Source organism: Scleropages formosus, chromosome 18, assembly GCF_900964775.1.
Source record: "Scleropages formosus chromosome 18, fSclFor1.1, whole genome shotgun sequence".
In the NCBI taxonomy this organism is placed as follows: domain Eukaryota; kingdom Metazoa; phylum Chordata; class Actinopteri; order Osteoglossiformes; family Osteoglossidae; genus Scleropages; species Scleropages formosus.
In genome coordinates, this window is record NC_041823.1 from 24,308,001 (window position 1) to 24,324,610 (window position 16,610).

General features: G+C 40.3%; 1 protein-coding gene across 5 annotated transcripts in view; it reads right to left on the reverse strand.

Moving 5' to 3' along the window:
• Positions 1-6,273: 6,273 nt before the first annotated feature.
• Positions 6,274-16,610, reverse strand: part of LOC108919179 (mitogen-activated protein kinase kinase kinase 5) — a 28,722-nt gene continuing 18,385 nt past the window's right edge. The window contains exons 21-29 of one of the 5 annotated variants that reach the window (XR_001964898.2): positions 15,123-15,288; positions 14,590-14,775; positions 13,818-13,923; positions 13,484-13,727; positions 12,964-13,082; positions 8,526-8,611; positions 8,312-8,388; positions 6,814-7,143; positions 6,491-6,570 (exon numbers count right to left, since the gene is read on the reverse strand). Coding sequence is in view for 2 of the 5 variants with exons in the window: in XM_018726972.2 (XP_018582488.2) it covers positions 6,477-6,570; positions 8,312-8,388; positions 8,526-8,611; positions 12,964-13,082; positions 13,484-13,727; positions 13,818-13,923; positions 14,590-14,775; positions 15,123-15,288 (1,078 nt within the window). In the remaining 3 variants the exon portion in view is untranslated. Of the gene's footprint in view, positions 6,571-6,813; positions 7,147-8,311; positions 8,389-8,525; positions 8,612-11,509; positions 11,859-12,963; positions 13,083-13,483; positions 13,728-13,817; positions 13,924-14,589; positions 14,776-15,122; positions 15,289-16,610 lie in introns of those variants that run through there. The other 4 variants (XR_001964896.2, XR_001964897.2, XM_018726972.2 and 1 more) reach the window with 4 other exon arrangements.

Here is a 16,610-nt window from a genome sequence, read left to right on the forward strand (position 1 = left end):
TGGCCATGGAGGACAGGGACAAAAAAACTCCCATCTAAAAGTAAAGGAATTAAAAAAAGAAAAAAAAAAAAACCTGTGAGGGTCCAAGTGCCAGTGGTTGCTCAACCCTCTTTGGCATTCTAGATAGCAGAAGACTTTTAAGTCAACTTAAGCAGCTACTTATAACAGAAAGGTATATTTATACCATTAGGGAAGATACGGGATTTAAGAAGATCTATAATTAGCTAACTGTGACAGTGGTTTTTAGAACATACTTCTTCCACTGAAATTCATGTCATTAAAATGAGAAATCAAGGGTGTGGTTGTTATTCAGTTTTTTGTGTGAGAAATATTTTTCATAAATACAAAGAGCCACAACTACATGTAGTCATGTGATGATGACTTTAGGCTGAGGTCAGTTACAGCCACAGTCAGAGAGGAAATAAAATATTTGGGAAAAAGTCAGACACAATGTGTAATTTCAGGATGGCACAGAACAAAACAATACCTTATGCAAAATTAACACGTCCTAATGTCTATTTACTGAGAGCCACAGATCTCTATCCATCATCATATTTGCTAAATGTCGGCGAAAATAATTTCACTTTAACGTGTCCATTCGCAGAATTTTCATAATCATTCATTAAACATGCCACAGACAGCTCAGTGCCAGCACTGTGCCTTCATCGAAGCTACATGAACCCCTGAGCCACAGCAGCAATCTTTTCATCAGCTGAAATACATGCAAACCAGGCAAAACAGTGCCAATGCCTTCAAACACCAAAGGCACTAATTATTTACCTTTCTCAGTAACTGAATTATACTACATTATACACACTTAGCCTGGATTGCCAGGGTTTCACAGAAACATCAAGCATTGTTGGACGGCAAGGCAAGTCTGCGACAAGAAAGGGTTTGACATGCATTTCCCCTTACACACCAGCTGTGCCAAAAATCTGAAATAAATAAATGCACAGCACAGAAAGCAAGTAGCTCAAATCACACTTCACTGAAATAATCTTGGTATTCATTACACCTCCAAATGTCTCCCAAGGACACGTCTTTGGATGGCAGCTTCAGTTTATGGCAGCCACACTGAGCTGTGGCTCACCCGGCATTCTGGGTAATTACAGCTCTAAATCAAAATGTAAAATCTTCTCACAAAAGAGTGTCTTTGATTTATTGTTCAGCTTGAGGAGATGTTTTTTGTGTGGGTGCTATAAAAAGAACACTGGCTAGGTTTTACATGACGATATCATCACCGTCAAAATGGATATCACAGTCTCAGAAGATATTGCACAGCTGTCGCATAGACCTGCATGCAGAAGCAGCTGGTGTGGGAGTGAGAGCTGGGGATGTCCAAAAGAGAAACTCAAGTCTTGTCCTTTCCTCGAAAGTGCAGTCTTCTAGCTAGAACAATTCTGGTTCACGTTCCAGTACTTATGTGATCATTTCATCACCTGCTCAGTATAAACTTTGGCAAATGAACATAAACTGAGAAATTAAATTAGATCAGGAGAGGGCCAGTGCCATGCAGTCAGAAGGCCCCTCCTTTGTATCCTGACTCACTTTGTAACACTCTTAAACAAGGCAACTGCTCTAGTAAAAAGTCAATCAAGTAAAAAGGGTAAGTAGTTTTAAATATTACGCAAAACAAACATTGCAAGTCACCTTGGACAAAGGTGTTAAATATATCATTATTACACGTATTATAAAAATCAAGTGGGAGTTTCAATTTACCGGTCAGTCTATGTCCCTACCTTCACTTATGATCATAAACTCTGGGTAATGACTGAAAGAATAAGATTGTGGATACAAGCGGCTGAAATGAGCTTTCTCCACAGGGTGGTGGGGCTCTCTCTCCGTGACAGGGTAAGGAGTTCGGCCATCTGGGAGGAACTCAGAGCAGAGCCAATACTCCTCTGCATTAAGAGGAGCCAGTTGAGGTGGTTCAGGCATCTGGTAAGGAGGCACCCCGTGGGTGCCTCCCTTGGAAGATGTACCAGGCATAGCCAACTGGGACGAGGCCCTGAGGTTGGCCTGGGAGCGGCTGGGGATCCCCCGAGCTGAACTGGAGGAAGTTGCGAGGGACAGGGTCAGCTGGGCTTCTTTGCTGTTTCTGTTGCCACCGCGACCCTAGCTGGACAAGCGGTCAGGGAAATGGATGGATCGACGGTGTTTCAACTTGCGATAAACTCTTGACTTACAATTATTTGCCCATTTATACAGCTGGGTAAGTTTTAGGTTAAGTATCTTGCTCAGGCTAGTCGTGGGATTCAAACCTGCAAATTTCAGGTCCAAAGGCAGCAACTCTAACCACTATGTTGTTGTGAATCTCACCTACTGATGAAGCACCCTTGAGCAAGGTACTTTCCCTAAAATTGCTCCAGTGAAATTACCCAGGTGTAAAAAGAAAAGAACCATTGTAAGTCACATTGGAGGAAATAATCAGCTAAATGAATAAATGTAAATGCAAATTTTGTGCCAAGGCACTTAGGGTGGTACCTCAATTAGTCCCTCCTCAATTGAGCCATATCGAGATCTACTTGTAGTCAGCTGTAGATCTTCTGGGCAAGCATTTACTTATAAATAATTAAAAACAAAGAATACTTTATAATTTGCCAGAAATATCAGTCTTTGATCACTGGTATAATAAACAGGTCATGAAGTGGTTAAACAAGAGTGAAATCACCAAGACCATTTTGCAGGGGAGATACGGGCCTTTGCTATCCTCAACACCCTCACCTGCCTTGCTATCTGCGGTGGAGCCTGTACTGTATGCTAGCAAAAAAAAAGCCCAGAGGAAGACCACATCCTCTTCTGACATGTCCTGTTTGCAGTTCCACTGAAAACATCTTTGGCAGTTGACCACAAGGGTACTAGATGAGTGACAGAAGACATCAGTCCTTCCTGCCGCCAAAGAGAAGTCAATAAGTCATACCCAGCAGCTGACCCACAGCCTTACAAGGAACTGCATGACGGTGTATCACCAGAACCAAAGATGACACGCACAAACATACACGCACACAGGGACAGTCCAACACTTCATTTGGAGATAACATCAAGACATTCGGCAGAGATACTGGAAGCAATGCAGGTTACCCCACTGCGCACATTCTCACATGCACCAGACACACAGCAGACAATCTGGGTCACAAGAATGCCAATCTAGGTCTGGTTCTGCTGAGTGCACCAGCAAATGAGGAGACTGGCTGATATGACACAGCTCACACACACAAGAATGGACTATTATGCTTGTCTGCACACGCAGGCCTACACCACTAAGTCATACCCAGCCATGTCAGTGACAGGAGTATTAGCTAATCGGAAAACTGTTAATCATGATAGTCACCAATCTTTTTTTTTGCTTGAGCATTAACAAATGACATAAATATTTTCAAAATTCAAAAAACTTCCTTAAGTTAAGATTAGTGCTGTATAGTCCATAATATCAAAATTTAAATAAAGATTTCATTTAACTATTGCACTACAGCTAGTCTTCAATTTATATCATGAGACTAATGACTGAGACTCATGACGGGTGTCCCATAAATCTTATTTTCGAGTCAGGATATTTTGTCATAACTTCTAATGCCAAGCAGTCTATCAGCAGTATGAGAACATCAGCTGGCTCACTGCATAAGGCACCAAATTTCTTACAGACTGAGTCTGTGTTCTATTTACAAAAACACTTGAGATTTTGTAAATAGAACAGTCACATGACAGAAAAGCAACTTGAACGGAATCACAAGAAAGAATTTTTGTGATTCCGTTCAAGTTACTTTTTATTTGAAATGGTTGGCAAGTGTAAATGTGAAGGAAAATAGTGCAGTATGAAAATATAATACTGCACATTATTTAAATTATGCTGTTAGTATTTTTATATGAACATGTGAAATAATATCATATACCATATTATGCCCTATTATGTAACACAGCACCCGTACATGTTGTTAATTTTTTCCTTGCGGTTTACAGAGTACAGTGTAAGGGAATTTGCAGCTTCTGACAGTCGACTTACCAAAAAATTGTCGGAATGGAACCCTGTCCTAAGACAAGAACCACCTGTAATTTAAATCCATACTAAAATTTAAAAGGTTTGAATGTATTGCAGAGTATTGTTTTGTACAACTATACATTAAATAGTGGTTTGGGTGCAGCTGGGGTCCTGTGCCAGTTTAGTAAATAAAATGAGATCCTTGACACCAATGTCCCCATGCAGCTGTTACCACCTACTAGGAAAAGGAAGCACAATGATGCAATACCGAGGCAACTTCATAGACTTCTGCAGAGCTGTGAGACAGCACTAAACACATCCCTCCTTTAGCTTCCAAACGACATCATTTTGGATATAGGAAGGGGCAAACACTAGTTTCCAAGGTGATGTCAGAGTGACAACAGAAAGGAAGAAATGTCTGGAATGTTCTCTACCAGAAGCCATCTGAATCACTTCATCCACAAGACAACACATGAGGGAGTGAGAGAACAAGCAATATTCAGGTCAGACCAACTGTAATACCATCCCATTTAAACCAAAAACAGAAAATGTACCTAGAGCACAGAGAAAAGAATGTAAATCTCAGAAGCAATGAGAACTACTGTGCATCACTAAGAAGCATGTAAAAGGAGACAAAAAGCCTGTTTAGTGTCTGAGATGTGAACCAGGACAGGTCTGGGGTACATACAGGGTATCGCATCAGTTCCTCAACAGAGGCAGGGAGATACCACAGACCTGCATGTCCAGACAAGACCAGCTTCCAAACACTATGAAGGAGTGGAGACATCAATGCATACAAATATTTTAATTATTCTGAATTAATCATTAAATATTGAAATCATCACAATATCATCACTAAATTGGAGAAGGCATAATAAATGAAAAGAAAAAATGATGTATGAAGTATAACACAAAGATACTGAGACCATTCTTGAATAAACTACAACTACTTCTGGGAAAGCTGATGATCAAAAAACTATAATTAAAAGTAAGTATAAAAAAAAACATTTATTCAACAGTTTGTGACATTTTACATAGCTTAACATCAAAACGAGAAAGGAGGAAAAAAATTACACAGAGAATTGTCAGGAATTTTTCATTTTTTTATTCTTCCATTATCCATTTTTTTTTTTTCCTTTTCAAATTCCTCTCATATGGTTGTACCATGCATATACTCACAAATTATGCCTGTCAGCGGGTCAGAAAGCAACACTGTGGTCATGAGCCTGGAACCTGGTAGTTGCTGGTTCAAGTCCTGCTGTAGTGCCCTTTAGTAGGTTACACTTTCAATTCTAAACACACCCAGCTGCATAAAATGTGTAAAATACTAGAAGTCGGTTTAGATAAAAACATTAGCTGAGCAACAAATATTTCAAATTAAAGTACCCTTAGTTTTTTTCTCCCTGCCAAAACAAGCATGTTTAACAGAAAAAGTAATTTATCAAAATTTTTACCATGTGCTATAACTATTAGACTGAAGAAACTGCATACCCTTCTAAAGGATATTAAAACAAGCCCTCTCCTGTTGAACTTGACATTTACATTTATTCACTTAGCAGACGCTTTTCTCCAAAGCGACTTACAATGGATACTATATGTAGCGTTACTAGCCCACACACCGTATTCACCAAGGTGACTTACACTGCTAGATACACTACTTACAATGGGTCAGTCATCCATACATCAGTGAAACACAATCACCTTACCAAGCCCTGATCACTTACTTGCCTGCTATTGATTTGCCAGATATGTTTAGGACTTCACAGCAATGGGTTTGCCTGAAACAGCAAAATAATGCATTCTATAGAGCATTTTATATAGTCCAGCATTCTATCCAGCACTCCGTATACAGAAGTTACCTTTGCAAACTTCCTAATCCTCCATTTCATGGTATCCATCAACTTTTATATATTTCCCAATTAAATAAAGGATTTAAATCTATACAAATGATGTGAAATATAAGAAATCCAGAAATAATAAAATAATGTATATTTTAACATAGTATGGAAAACAGAACCTTTAGCCTTACAAAGTCATATTAGTTTTTTCACCCATCTCTTTTCAGGAGAAAGAACAACAGTTTGTTCAGTCAAAAAAGGCTTGTGTGATAACGCATATACAAATAGAAGGTGGAATATGTGTATCATGAGTTTTGCAGCTGGGAGCCAATACTCAGTGTGGGCAGTACTGCAGTATTGACAGGGCAGCTGGTAGTGTAGAGGTTAGCCCTGTTGCTTTTGGACCAAAAGGCCACAGATTTAAATCCCAGCTACAGCTGTAGTACTCTTGAGCAAATTACTTACCCTAAACTATACCCTTTACTATACCCCAGGTGTATAAATGTGTAAATAACTGCACATAGCTTAATATTATAAGTCACTTTGGCTACTAGGTCAGTTGATTTTTTCTGGAATGCTCCTGACCCTCCTTCATGTAGGACATGAAATACTGTATTAAAAGGCCTCAGCTTGACTGTTCTGGTGAAACATCACCAAATCTATCACAGAAATGTGTCTTCGAACGTGTTGCTCTGACTTGACTGAGACTTCCGCTCCTCAACAACGGCAGCCCACAGGCGACACAGCATACCCCCTCTGAGGAAAGGCACAATCAACAAAATGTGAAAAACCCCTACTAAACCTACAATGGTCACTAACTTTTAAAGTCACATGATTAATCTAGCTGATTACTTATGTATTCAAGGATACACTTTGTTAACCTACTAAGAAATCAGACCTATTTTTATGGTCTGTACTTTCATTACTGTGAAATTAAATTCAAATACAGTGCCTTACATAAGTATTCAAACCTCACACATTAATATTTGGTAGAGCTACCTTTCGCTGCAATAAAAGTCTTTTGGCATATGTATGCTCCAGCTTTGCATACCATTTGGAATACCAGTTGTTCAGGTTGCTTAGATAACTCTTGTAGACTGCAATTTTCAAATAGTGCCATAGATTTTCATTAGGTTTGAACCCAGGGCCACTGTGAGAGTCATCTTTTTCAGCCATTTTGCTTTGGCCTGGTGCTTGGGATCACCGCCCTGCTGAAAGGTAAACCTTCTCCCACACTTTAGTTCTTTAACTGAAGCAAGTTCTCTTGCAGTATTTCCCTTTATTTTGCTCCATCCATTCTTTCTTCAGTTTTGACAAGATTCCACATGCCTGCTGATGAAAAGCACCCACACAGCATGATACTGCCACCAATATACTTCACTGTAGGGATGCTGTTTCTTGAGCCATGAACAGCATTAAATTTGTGCCACACATAGTACTTTGAATTTTCTTGATCTCATCTGACCACAAAACATTTTCCCATATCTTAGCTGAGATATTCACATGCTTTCTGGAATACTCCAGACATACTTTGATTTGATTCCTTTTGAATATCTTCTTTCTTGCCACCCCCCCATACAGACCATTTTTATGCAGTGTACTTGATATGGGGAAGTTGTGCAACTTTCCTCCACTTTGTTGCTAACCTCTGCAGCTCCTTCATAGTGATTGCTGTAGTTTGCCTCACGAGTCTAAGTCTTGCTCGGAGGTTGAGTTTTGAGGGACAGCCTTGGTAGTGTCTGGGTGGTCCAATATAGCTTCCGCTTCCTGATTATTGACTGTGAGATCCACACACTTGGAAATTATTTTGTACCCTTTCCTAAATTATGTATTTGACATTATCTGTATCTTCTGTAGTATGTTCTTGAGTCTTCGTTGTCTCATTTCCTTCAGGATCACAGCCCTACCAATGACACTTAAAACACTTGTTTATGTAGAAACCATGGTTGTTACTTTAATGGTTCACATGTAGAAACCAACTATGTCCAAAAGACAATTGCGTCCATGATAAGTAGTAGTTTTTCATCTGTGTCAGGAGTTTGAATGTTCCATACTTATGTAAGCAGCGTATTTTGGTTTTTCTTTTTCTTCAAAACATCAGCAAACAAGAAATTTTGCTAATTTAGTGTTAGAGCACGAGTTCACAATAAAAATACTGACCGGAAAAAGTATTTCTGTACATATAATTTGTAATCCAGGTAATATTAATTTGCAAGGGGTTTGAATCCTCATGCAAAGCACTACATCCATTTTCTGGTGGACTGCCTCAAAGGTTTAGGTACGGTTTTGCAGTTACAGTTGGTCTGGTTGAACAGCAGCGGCTCTTTCACATTTCCTTTAGGCATAATACCCAAACAAGTTCAAATGAGTCCATGAGTCAATCAGATGTCTCTTGCATGACTCATCTACCACAGGACCAAGTTGAGCTTTAGAGAAACCACTACAAAAGCATAGTGCTCACACTGTTCTTACATTCACATTTCCACAGCAAGCTCACCTGATCTGGCAGTACCTCAAGTCCTCCTTTGTGGCAATATTCAACAGGATTTCAAGAGTGAACTTGTTCAAAATGAGCTGAAACAAGGAGACAATCCTCCAGTAAGGTACATTTTAATAAGAGGTAGATACTGTAGTGCTTGATGACTGACTTTTTTTTTTTTTAAAACTTCCTAAGACTGATGGAAACATTAAGGAAAGATATTAAAACTTGCCTTGTTAATGGTGTTTTCATCCACTGGAATAGTCTCTAGCCAGCAAATCAGTGCTGAAACTTCTGGACCAGGTGTTTGAGATTGGGCTGAGGGAATCCATGTGGGGAGAAGAGAAGGTTGATATTTTTTGTGCTTCGTTTACTCCGAAATCCCCTGAATAGCTACTCACAAGTGCAGGAGAGACACAATCTGGTGAAAATCACCACAGAAAACTCCAGTGTGCACTAGGGATGTTTAAATTATCTAGTGTTACTATTAACCATGATTAGAAACCTCATGATCTCCAAACTCTGATAATTTTAGAAGTTACAACAGAATTTTATTTTAGAGGCCTAGAGCTCTACATTTCCCTGAAATAGTGTGGGTTTGTGGTATACCTGGCTTGGCATATCAGTTTTTTATCCCCCATAAAAGCACCTTAAATTTTCACTGTATGAGCATTTTGAATATCTTATGATCAAGGGGTAGCAGAAGATGTCCGATTCACAAAAAGTGTTGGAAAAAGTAGCTGCCGATAATATTCTGGTCCATCTTCTATATTATATTCCAAAATCATTAAATCAGATGTACACTTTCTGGGATGGATTATGCTAATTATCTTCACATTCAGCCTAAAACTTCCTGAGATCGTACTGGAATACCGGGCAGTTTTATTGTGTTTTATGTTTTATTTTCAGGTCAAGAAAAATGATACAAGGGGAAAAAAAGTTTAATAATGCCATGTTTTGTCTTTTCTCTCATAAAGAGTACTTCAATAAATTATCTGAAAAAAACATAAAACTGTGTTTCACCAACAGAGACGAAGACATGCAATTCTTGAAGTACAGTTAGTCCAACACCATCTAGAGTACCATACATTACACCTATATAGAATTTGCACAAATTAAGAAAAAAAACATTAACATGACCAGCAGCATATATAATTTATAGGAAATACAAAAATATCTCTGACAAATGATATAGTGTAAACACATTGAGTAGACAGATCCTGACAGAAGTGAGTGAGGAGTGTGTGAAACTTCTTCAATGTTGACAAGGATTCAGCAGTTCTGAAAGAGGGAGTTCACCCCCTTTTCTGTTGAAAGCAGAACAGAGAACCTTCGAGCTTTTGATGTTGGACCTCTTGCAGGTGGGACAACCAAGCAACCAGAGGTGAAGGAAAGTAGTGGTCTGGTTGGGGAGTGGTAAGCAATAAGATCTTGTAGGTTTTGGGGTGAAGATCCTGAACTTGATACAGGCAGCTATGGGAAGCTAATGGAGAGAGATTAGGAGGGGAAATACACAGGAATGCTATCGCAGGTCAAACAACTTGTGCAAGTCTATCAGCAAGAGAGGGTTGATGGAGGGGGTTGGGAGGCTCGACAGGAGAGAGTTTGAGTAGTCTAGGTGAGATACCACCACGGCCTGGACCAGAAACTGTGTATAGTTTCATGTGAGATAAGGGCAGATATTGCAGATATTATGCAAGATGCTTCAGCAGAACTAGGTTATGGCATCACTGTGTTGAAAGAAGCAGAGATGCGAGTCAATTGGTAATCCCAGGCTAACTGATGAGGCAGATGGCATGAGCCAGTTGTCTAATTCAAGAGAGTTCTCAACAAGCAGCCAGACCAGCAATGACATGAAGAATCTTGGTTTTAGAGAGGTTGAGTTGTAGATGGTGGTCAGTGACCTAAGCAGAGATGTCCAAGAAGCAGGCAAGATACGTCTGTAGCTACAAGGAGGAAAAACTGATGAGGCGCTCAGTATAGTGGGCACAGCAGTAATAGGAGAATGCATGCGGCAATGACAGAGCTGAGGAAAAAGGTATAGATGGAGAAGAGTAAGAGGTTCAACACCAAACCCTGTGGAACACTAGCTAAGAGAGGTTGAAAGAAAGAAACAGTTGCACCGGTCACCTTGGTAAGATCTACCTGATAAGTAGCTCCCAAACCATTTCAGTTTCCTTTAAGGCCAAGCTCTTCAAGAGAGAAAAGCAGAATCTGGTGGTTGACAATATCAAATGCTGTAGACAGGATTACGAAAGTGAGGTGTGAGGAAAGGGAAGCTGCTCTAGCCAAATGGAAAGCACCTGACACTGTGAGGAGAGCTATCTTGGTGGAATGACCAACTTCAAATAGAGTTTGATAAGCATCAAAAACATTGTTCGATAACAGCAATACACATAACTGGTTGTAAGCCACACATTCCAAAGTTTTTGACAAAAAAAAGCTAAAAGAGAGGCCAGCCTGTAGTTCTGGACTGAATTTGGATCCAGAGAGGATTTCTTTAACGACAAAGATGAAGGCAATCATAAGGACAGAATGGAATGAACCAGAAGAGAATGAGGAGCTGATAAGGAAGGTGAAAAATTTTTTGGCAAAATTTAGGGCTCTATAGGAGAGGTGAATTGATGGGATCAAGAGAGCAGGTGGTGGGTCTGTGTGAGAACAGGAAGTTGAAGATTTCACCTTCTGATACAAGTTAAAATAAGGATAATGAGACTTTGCAGAAGATCCAACATGACTGCGGTAGACGAATGCTGAAAACTTGGTGATGGAACTGCCTTTGACTCTGAAGAACAAGGAAAAATTGTCAGTAGTGATGGAGGAGGAAGGAAGAAGAGGAAGGAAAAGTGATGAAGAATCTGGACTGCAGACTGGTTTGTTTGAAAGATAGTTTTACTGAGGCAAAAGCAGAATGATTGCAAGGAGGTCCTTATAAACTGCTAACTATGAGATTTTTTTTTGATTTCTACTATTGCTGTTCAGAAGCAGAGTCTGGTTCTGTTGGTGTGAAATAGATCTGATAACCATGGGACTGATTTGGGCTATGAGTTTTAATTGTTGGGGGGCATAGTGGCACGGCATGCTTGGCTGGTGTCCGCTGTGGGCGGGACTAGGGTTCAAGCCCTGCTTGGGGTGCACTGCGGCGGATTGGCGTCCTGTCCTGGATGTCCCCCCCCTCCAGCCCTGAACCCTGTGTTTCTGAGTACGGCTCCGGCTCGCTGCGACCCCGCTTGGGACAAGCAGTTGTTGACCATGGATGGATGGATGGATGGATGGATTTCATTGTTTTAGCTGAGCTAATGTCTCGTTACAAACCCACAACTGCATTAATCCACTTGGTCTGGATGAAGGATGTAAACCTTTGTACACATAGCTAATAAAAGTTTGAAGGTTTTACTAAAATGAAGCACACGATATTTTCCCTTTGAAAATTGGAACCTCTTGTTTAAAAATGCTGTAGTCATATCCAGGTTAAATGATTTCCCAAGCAATGTCACACTTCTTTCTTCCTCAGCGGAAAAACTGGAAAACACTGAAATGTCATGTCACTCCTTTCAGCCAAGTTCTGTAAAAAGAATATCAAATGTGTTCAAGTCTAAAAAGTAAGAGAAACCAGGCAAACTTGAACTATTTCATAATGCTGCTTGCTTGCTTACTTGGTCAGGCATGAGCTACATCACAAAAGTTTGGTTTGTGGCCAAAAAGGCAACGCTTTTAACTCGCTGGACAAAAAGTTAAGCCAATTTATCCAGAGAGAAAATTCATAACCATGGTTTGAAGTCTGAGCTGTGAGTACATGTCCTCACAGGTGCAGATCAAAACAAAAGAATGTGTGCAAAACCCACTGTTTCCTTTGCTCTGGACATGCTCACGCATGTGGACTGCATAACAAAGGAGTAAGACCTTTCAGTGCCACTCTTTACTAAAGCAAACAAAATGTCATTTGGCCACCACCTACTCTCCAGCCCTGTAAGAGCTAGTAGACAGAGAAGGGTGACCTCAACTCAATTAACTCTTGCATCTAACTGCAGAAGAAATCTGAGATTTAAATCTCAACTGAATTTAAATAACTATTAGACATCAGTAAGCTGAAGCAGCAGAGTGATTATAGACTCACTGTCAGAATTACATTACATGCCAGGATAATTGAAAAGGCTCCATTTGTCTATTCAACCTCAATAACTGATTGTCTAGAGCCCATCCCAGAAGCACTGGCTGCAAGGCTGAAGGGCAGTACACCCTGCACAGGGTGCCAGTCCATCACAGGGTAGCCACACATACACATAGTCACTCGCCTATTTACATACTAAGGGCAATTTAGCACCACTAATCCAAGCAAGCAGCATGTCTTTGGACTGTGGGAAGAAACCTGAGCACCCAGAGAAAAACCATGCAGACACGGTGAGAACATGTAAACTCTACACAGACTGAGTAGAGATCGAAGCCACATTCTTTTACACCACCCTGGCACTGTGCTACTCGCTGCACCACTGTTGTATTTTCCCCAGTTAAAGCAAATTGTTTGAACTGGTGCATACAACTAAGTAGACCAAAAATGTGTAGAGCTTAGCTAGGAAATTTATAATCGAGCCTTGTCCTATCAGGCAAATTAAGTAAAATTAAGGAAAGCAACACAGGTTTACTAGCAAGTACTGAAGAGAGAAAATCACCTATGGAGGCTGCTGCACTGCTCCTTTTGAAGCCATCAACGTTCTCTTGCTTCTTCTGCAAAGTCTCTCTGAGCAGCTCCTGGTACTCCTGCTCCTTTTCATTCAGCAGGTATAGGAGTCTAAAAACATTGTTCAGGTAAAGCATGATTTCATTCACAAAGAGTGACGATGTCATTTGATCAACTATAAATGCTGCCCTCTACTGGCGAGTTTTCTGTATGGACTTTCAGGCTACAGCCAAAAAAAAAAATCACATGACTGCAGATTAAATACTGCATCTACTTAAGTTTATATACTTCCAAGCATATTTTAGGCTCATATTTCCAGAGCATGAAGTGCGCACTAGGGGAAAAAAAAAAAAACAACTGAATATCATATCTTAATCATAACCTCTTTGGAAACCATATATAGTTAAACACTGACATTTTCAAAAAACTCTGGCCACATGAACAGTCTTGATGTTGGCGAAAGCTTATCTGTAACATACAGCAGAAAATGGAGGAAGGGAGCCGGCGGGCACCTTGCAGTTTTTAATCGCATCTTCTGCAGTTGCTCGGTTAGTTGGCAGCTGCTGCCCTGACAATTGTGCAAGCTGACCATGCTTTCCCCTGACACCACCGGTTCCTGTACGCCAGCAGGAGACATCTTCTGTTCTTTGGGGATGATGGTCCTTTTGAGCTCCACGGCCTCAGGTAACAGCACTGGAATCGTCTCAACCTCAGAATCATCTGTCTCGAAGGAGGACCCCAGCTGGTACTTCAGCTCTGTGACAAATGGGGAGTACCATGAGAATGGCAGACCTGCTGACTGAGGTAACAAACGGGAGGATTTCAGGCTGACACCAAAAGGCTCACCTGGCAGCAGGACTGTGATAGCATCCTGCACAGCTTGTCTTAACAGGTTGTCCAGTGCAAACATCCAGTGGGGCTTCACCTGCTGCCACTTCAAGACCTTCTTCACCTAAAAACACAGACCGTTACAGATCTGAGAAATGGAAAGGGTGGCACATTATGAATATGAGACTGGACAGTTACAGAAACAATAATTGCAGCCCAGTGACTCAGACCCCTGGATATTATTTTTTTTTTGTTCCTGTGGGGTCTTCAGAGTTGATTAAAGGACAAATCACAATTCAAATCATGTAAAAAGTACACATATTAGTAAAGGACTCCATATAATGTTTCAGCTGGGTTTTAAGTTGTGATCCTTGACGGAAACTGTAAAACCTGCATTTTTGCTAACAAAGAGATTCATTTTATATAATCATTACAAATTATTTGGAAAAATTTGAAAAAATTACACTGAGCTAAATTTTGATTAATCAATTCTAAGAAAATATTAAAACAAGAAGATTAATAATAAAAGGTTAACTTACGTGCTAACTACATATTTTATTGATTTTTTCCCCACAATTACAGATATTCCATGAACAACAAAGATTAATATGCACAGGACATATACAGCAAGTCCAAGCAGCTTGTTTCTTTTAGCTTAAGTCATCTATCCTCACAGACAAATAGCAAATAGTATGCAAGATACAACAAAAACCAAGATACACAGGGGTCTGGGAGGACCAGAGCCAAGAACCACTGCTCTAACCCCAGGTTAGGCTTGGCTGTGACTAACCGCATCCTGGAAGTTGAAAAGCACTGTCTGCAGGCTGCTGAAAGGAACTGCAGCCTTCTGTAGACATGTACGCAGTTTTACAAGGCAGTTGGTCACATTCTTCCTGTCTGGAGAGCGGATGTTCTCACGAAGGCAGCTAATCAGCTCAGCAATGTGCTCTGCGGAGAGGGAGGGTCCTTCTGGTTGCTGGGAGTGTGACAGCAGGGCAATGAAAACATAATTAAAAACAAAGCTAATGTAACTTGGATTACCAATGCCAATCCCTAATAACAGGATGATGCAACTTCCCAGCAACAATGAGACAATGTACCCATGAATTACATATGCAGGTGCCAGGTACTGTCCTGACTTAAGTCATTAACTATTACTTAGTTGTCACCTTTGTCCAAGAGTACTACAATGGCTTATATCTTAATATGAAGACAAAGATACTTACATTTATTGACAACATGCAATTACATATTGTAACTTACAATTAAGCTACAGCTAAGTAACAATAATTTGATTGTTTTATTAACTAGCACAGGAAATACCTGGGGCAGTGTTTCCTGAATGTTGCAGACCACAGTATTGATGTAATCAGTGAGGATGCGGTTTAACGTGGCTCTCCTTTCACTGTCCTTCCTCAGGAGGAAGAGTCCCATATTCTCCCCTGAATTCGTGGGGCTGCTCGTGTTTGAGAAGGAATCCTTAGGCACACTGTGGAGGTGTGAGTTTAGGGGAGAAGCACTGTGAGTGACGAGATGACTTGTGGGTTCCTTCAGGCACAGTATAACTACTGTAGTTATGTAGGTCTGCCAGGTAAAGTCCTGGCAGTCATACCCGAATACAATCTTTACAGTCAGCATCACACCCAGCAAATAGGCACAACCCACCGTGCCTGGCGTGGCTTCTCCAATGCATCTCTATGGTCTTGTAGAGGTATGCTATTGTGCAAAACCATAATTTACCACAATGAGCCCTTAAGCCAAAAAAAAAAAAAAAAAAAAAAAAAAGTTTTAAAGAAACCCTGTAAGAATTTGAAAAGGAAAAGCAAAGCTTTACCTACTAGCTGAGAACTTGCAATTCAAGTTTTCAGAAACTCATAGGAAAGGAGAATGCACTGATTTGATTTATTTTTTCATTCATTGATTATCAATAACAACAGGGCAGGGCAGGGCCATGATGGTTCAAAGCCTATCCCAGAAGCATAGCGCTTGAGGCAGGGCTAACACTGAATGGGATTCAAGTTCTTCACAGGGCAATCACAAACACTCCTTCACTCACACAAACACACACCACACCCAAACCCAGTACCAGGAGCTGTGAGGCACAACCACTACAGACTTCCTGACTATGTTGTTGTAATTCACTAATCATTTATTGCAAATGTTACATATAGAAAAAGCTCAGACGAGAAGTATTGTAATGACCTGAAAAGAAGCATCACGTTTGAGTGGGAACAGATGTTCATTTTAAATACTTGTGGATATTGACAATTGTGGAAAAAATGTAAAATAGTCATCCAACCACCATGGTGGCTAACATAACTGATAACCTCTCGTGTGCTGGTGTTGCAATATACATTCATAACGAACGCTATTGGTGCGTCCTTCTTTGTCCCATCCGAAGCCAGCACGCAGTGCACTACAGTATTAAGTGTTATGAAAGATTACAGTAATTATGATAGTATCTAAAAGCAATTTTGCGTATTAAAATGGAATAACCTTTTGTGGCTCAGAACAGAGAACAGTTTTTTATTTATTCATTTAGCTGACAATTTTCTCCAAAGCAACTTAGAATGTTAGGTTTCTTAAAATTATTTACCCGTTTATATAGTTGGGTAATTTTACTTGAGTAATTTAGGGTAGGCACCTTGCTCAAGGGTACCACAGCTGAAGGTGAGATTTGATCTTGCAAACTTTGGGTCCAAAGGCAGCAGGTCGAACCACTGTTTTCAATAAAAAGTCTCAACTAAAAGCCTACTTAAGAGTAATTAAAATACACACAGGCTTGTCCCATACGGGGTCGCAGCGAGCCGG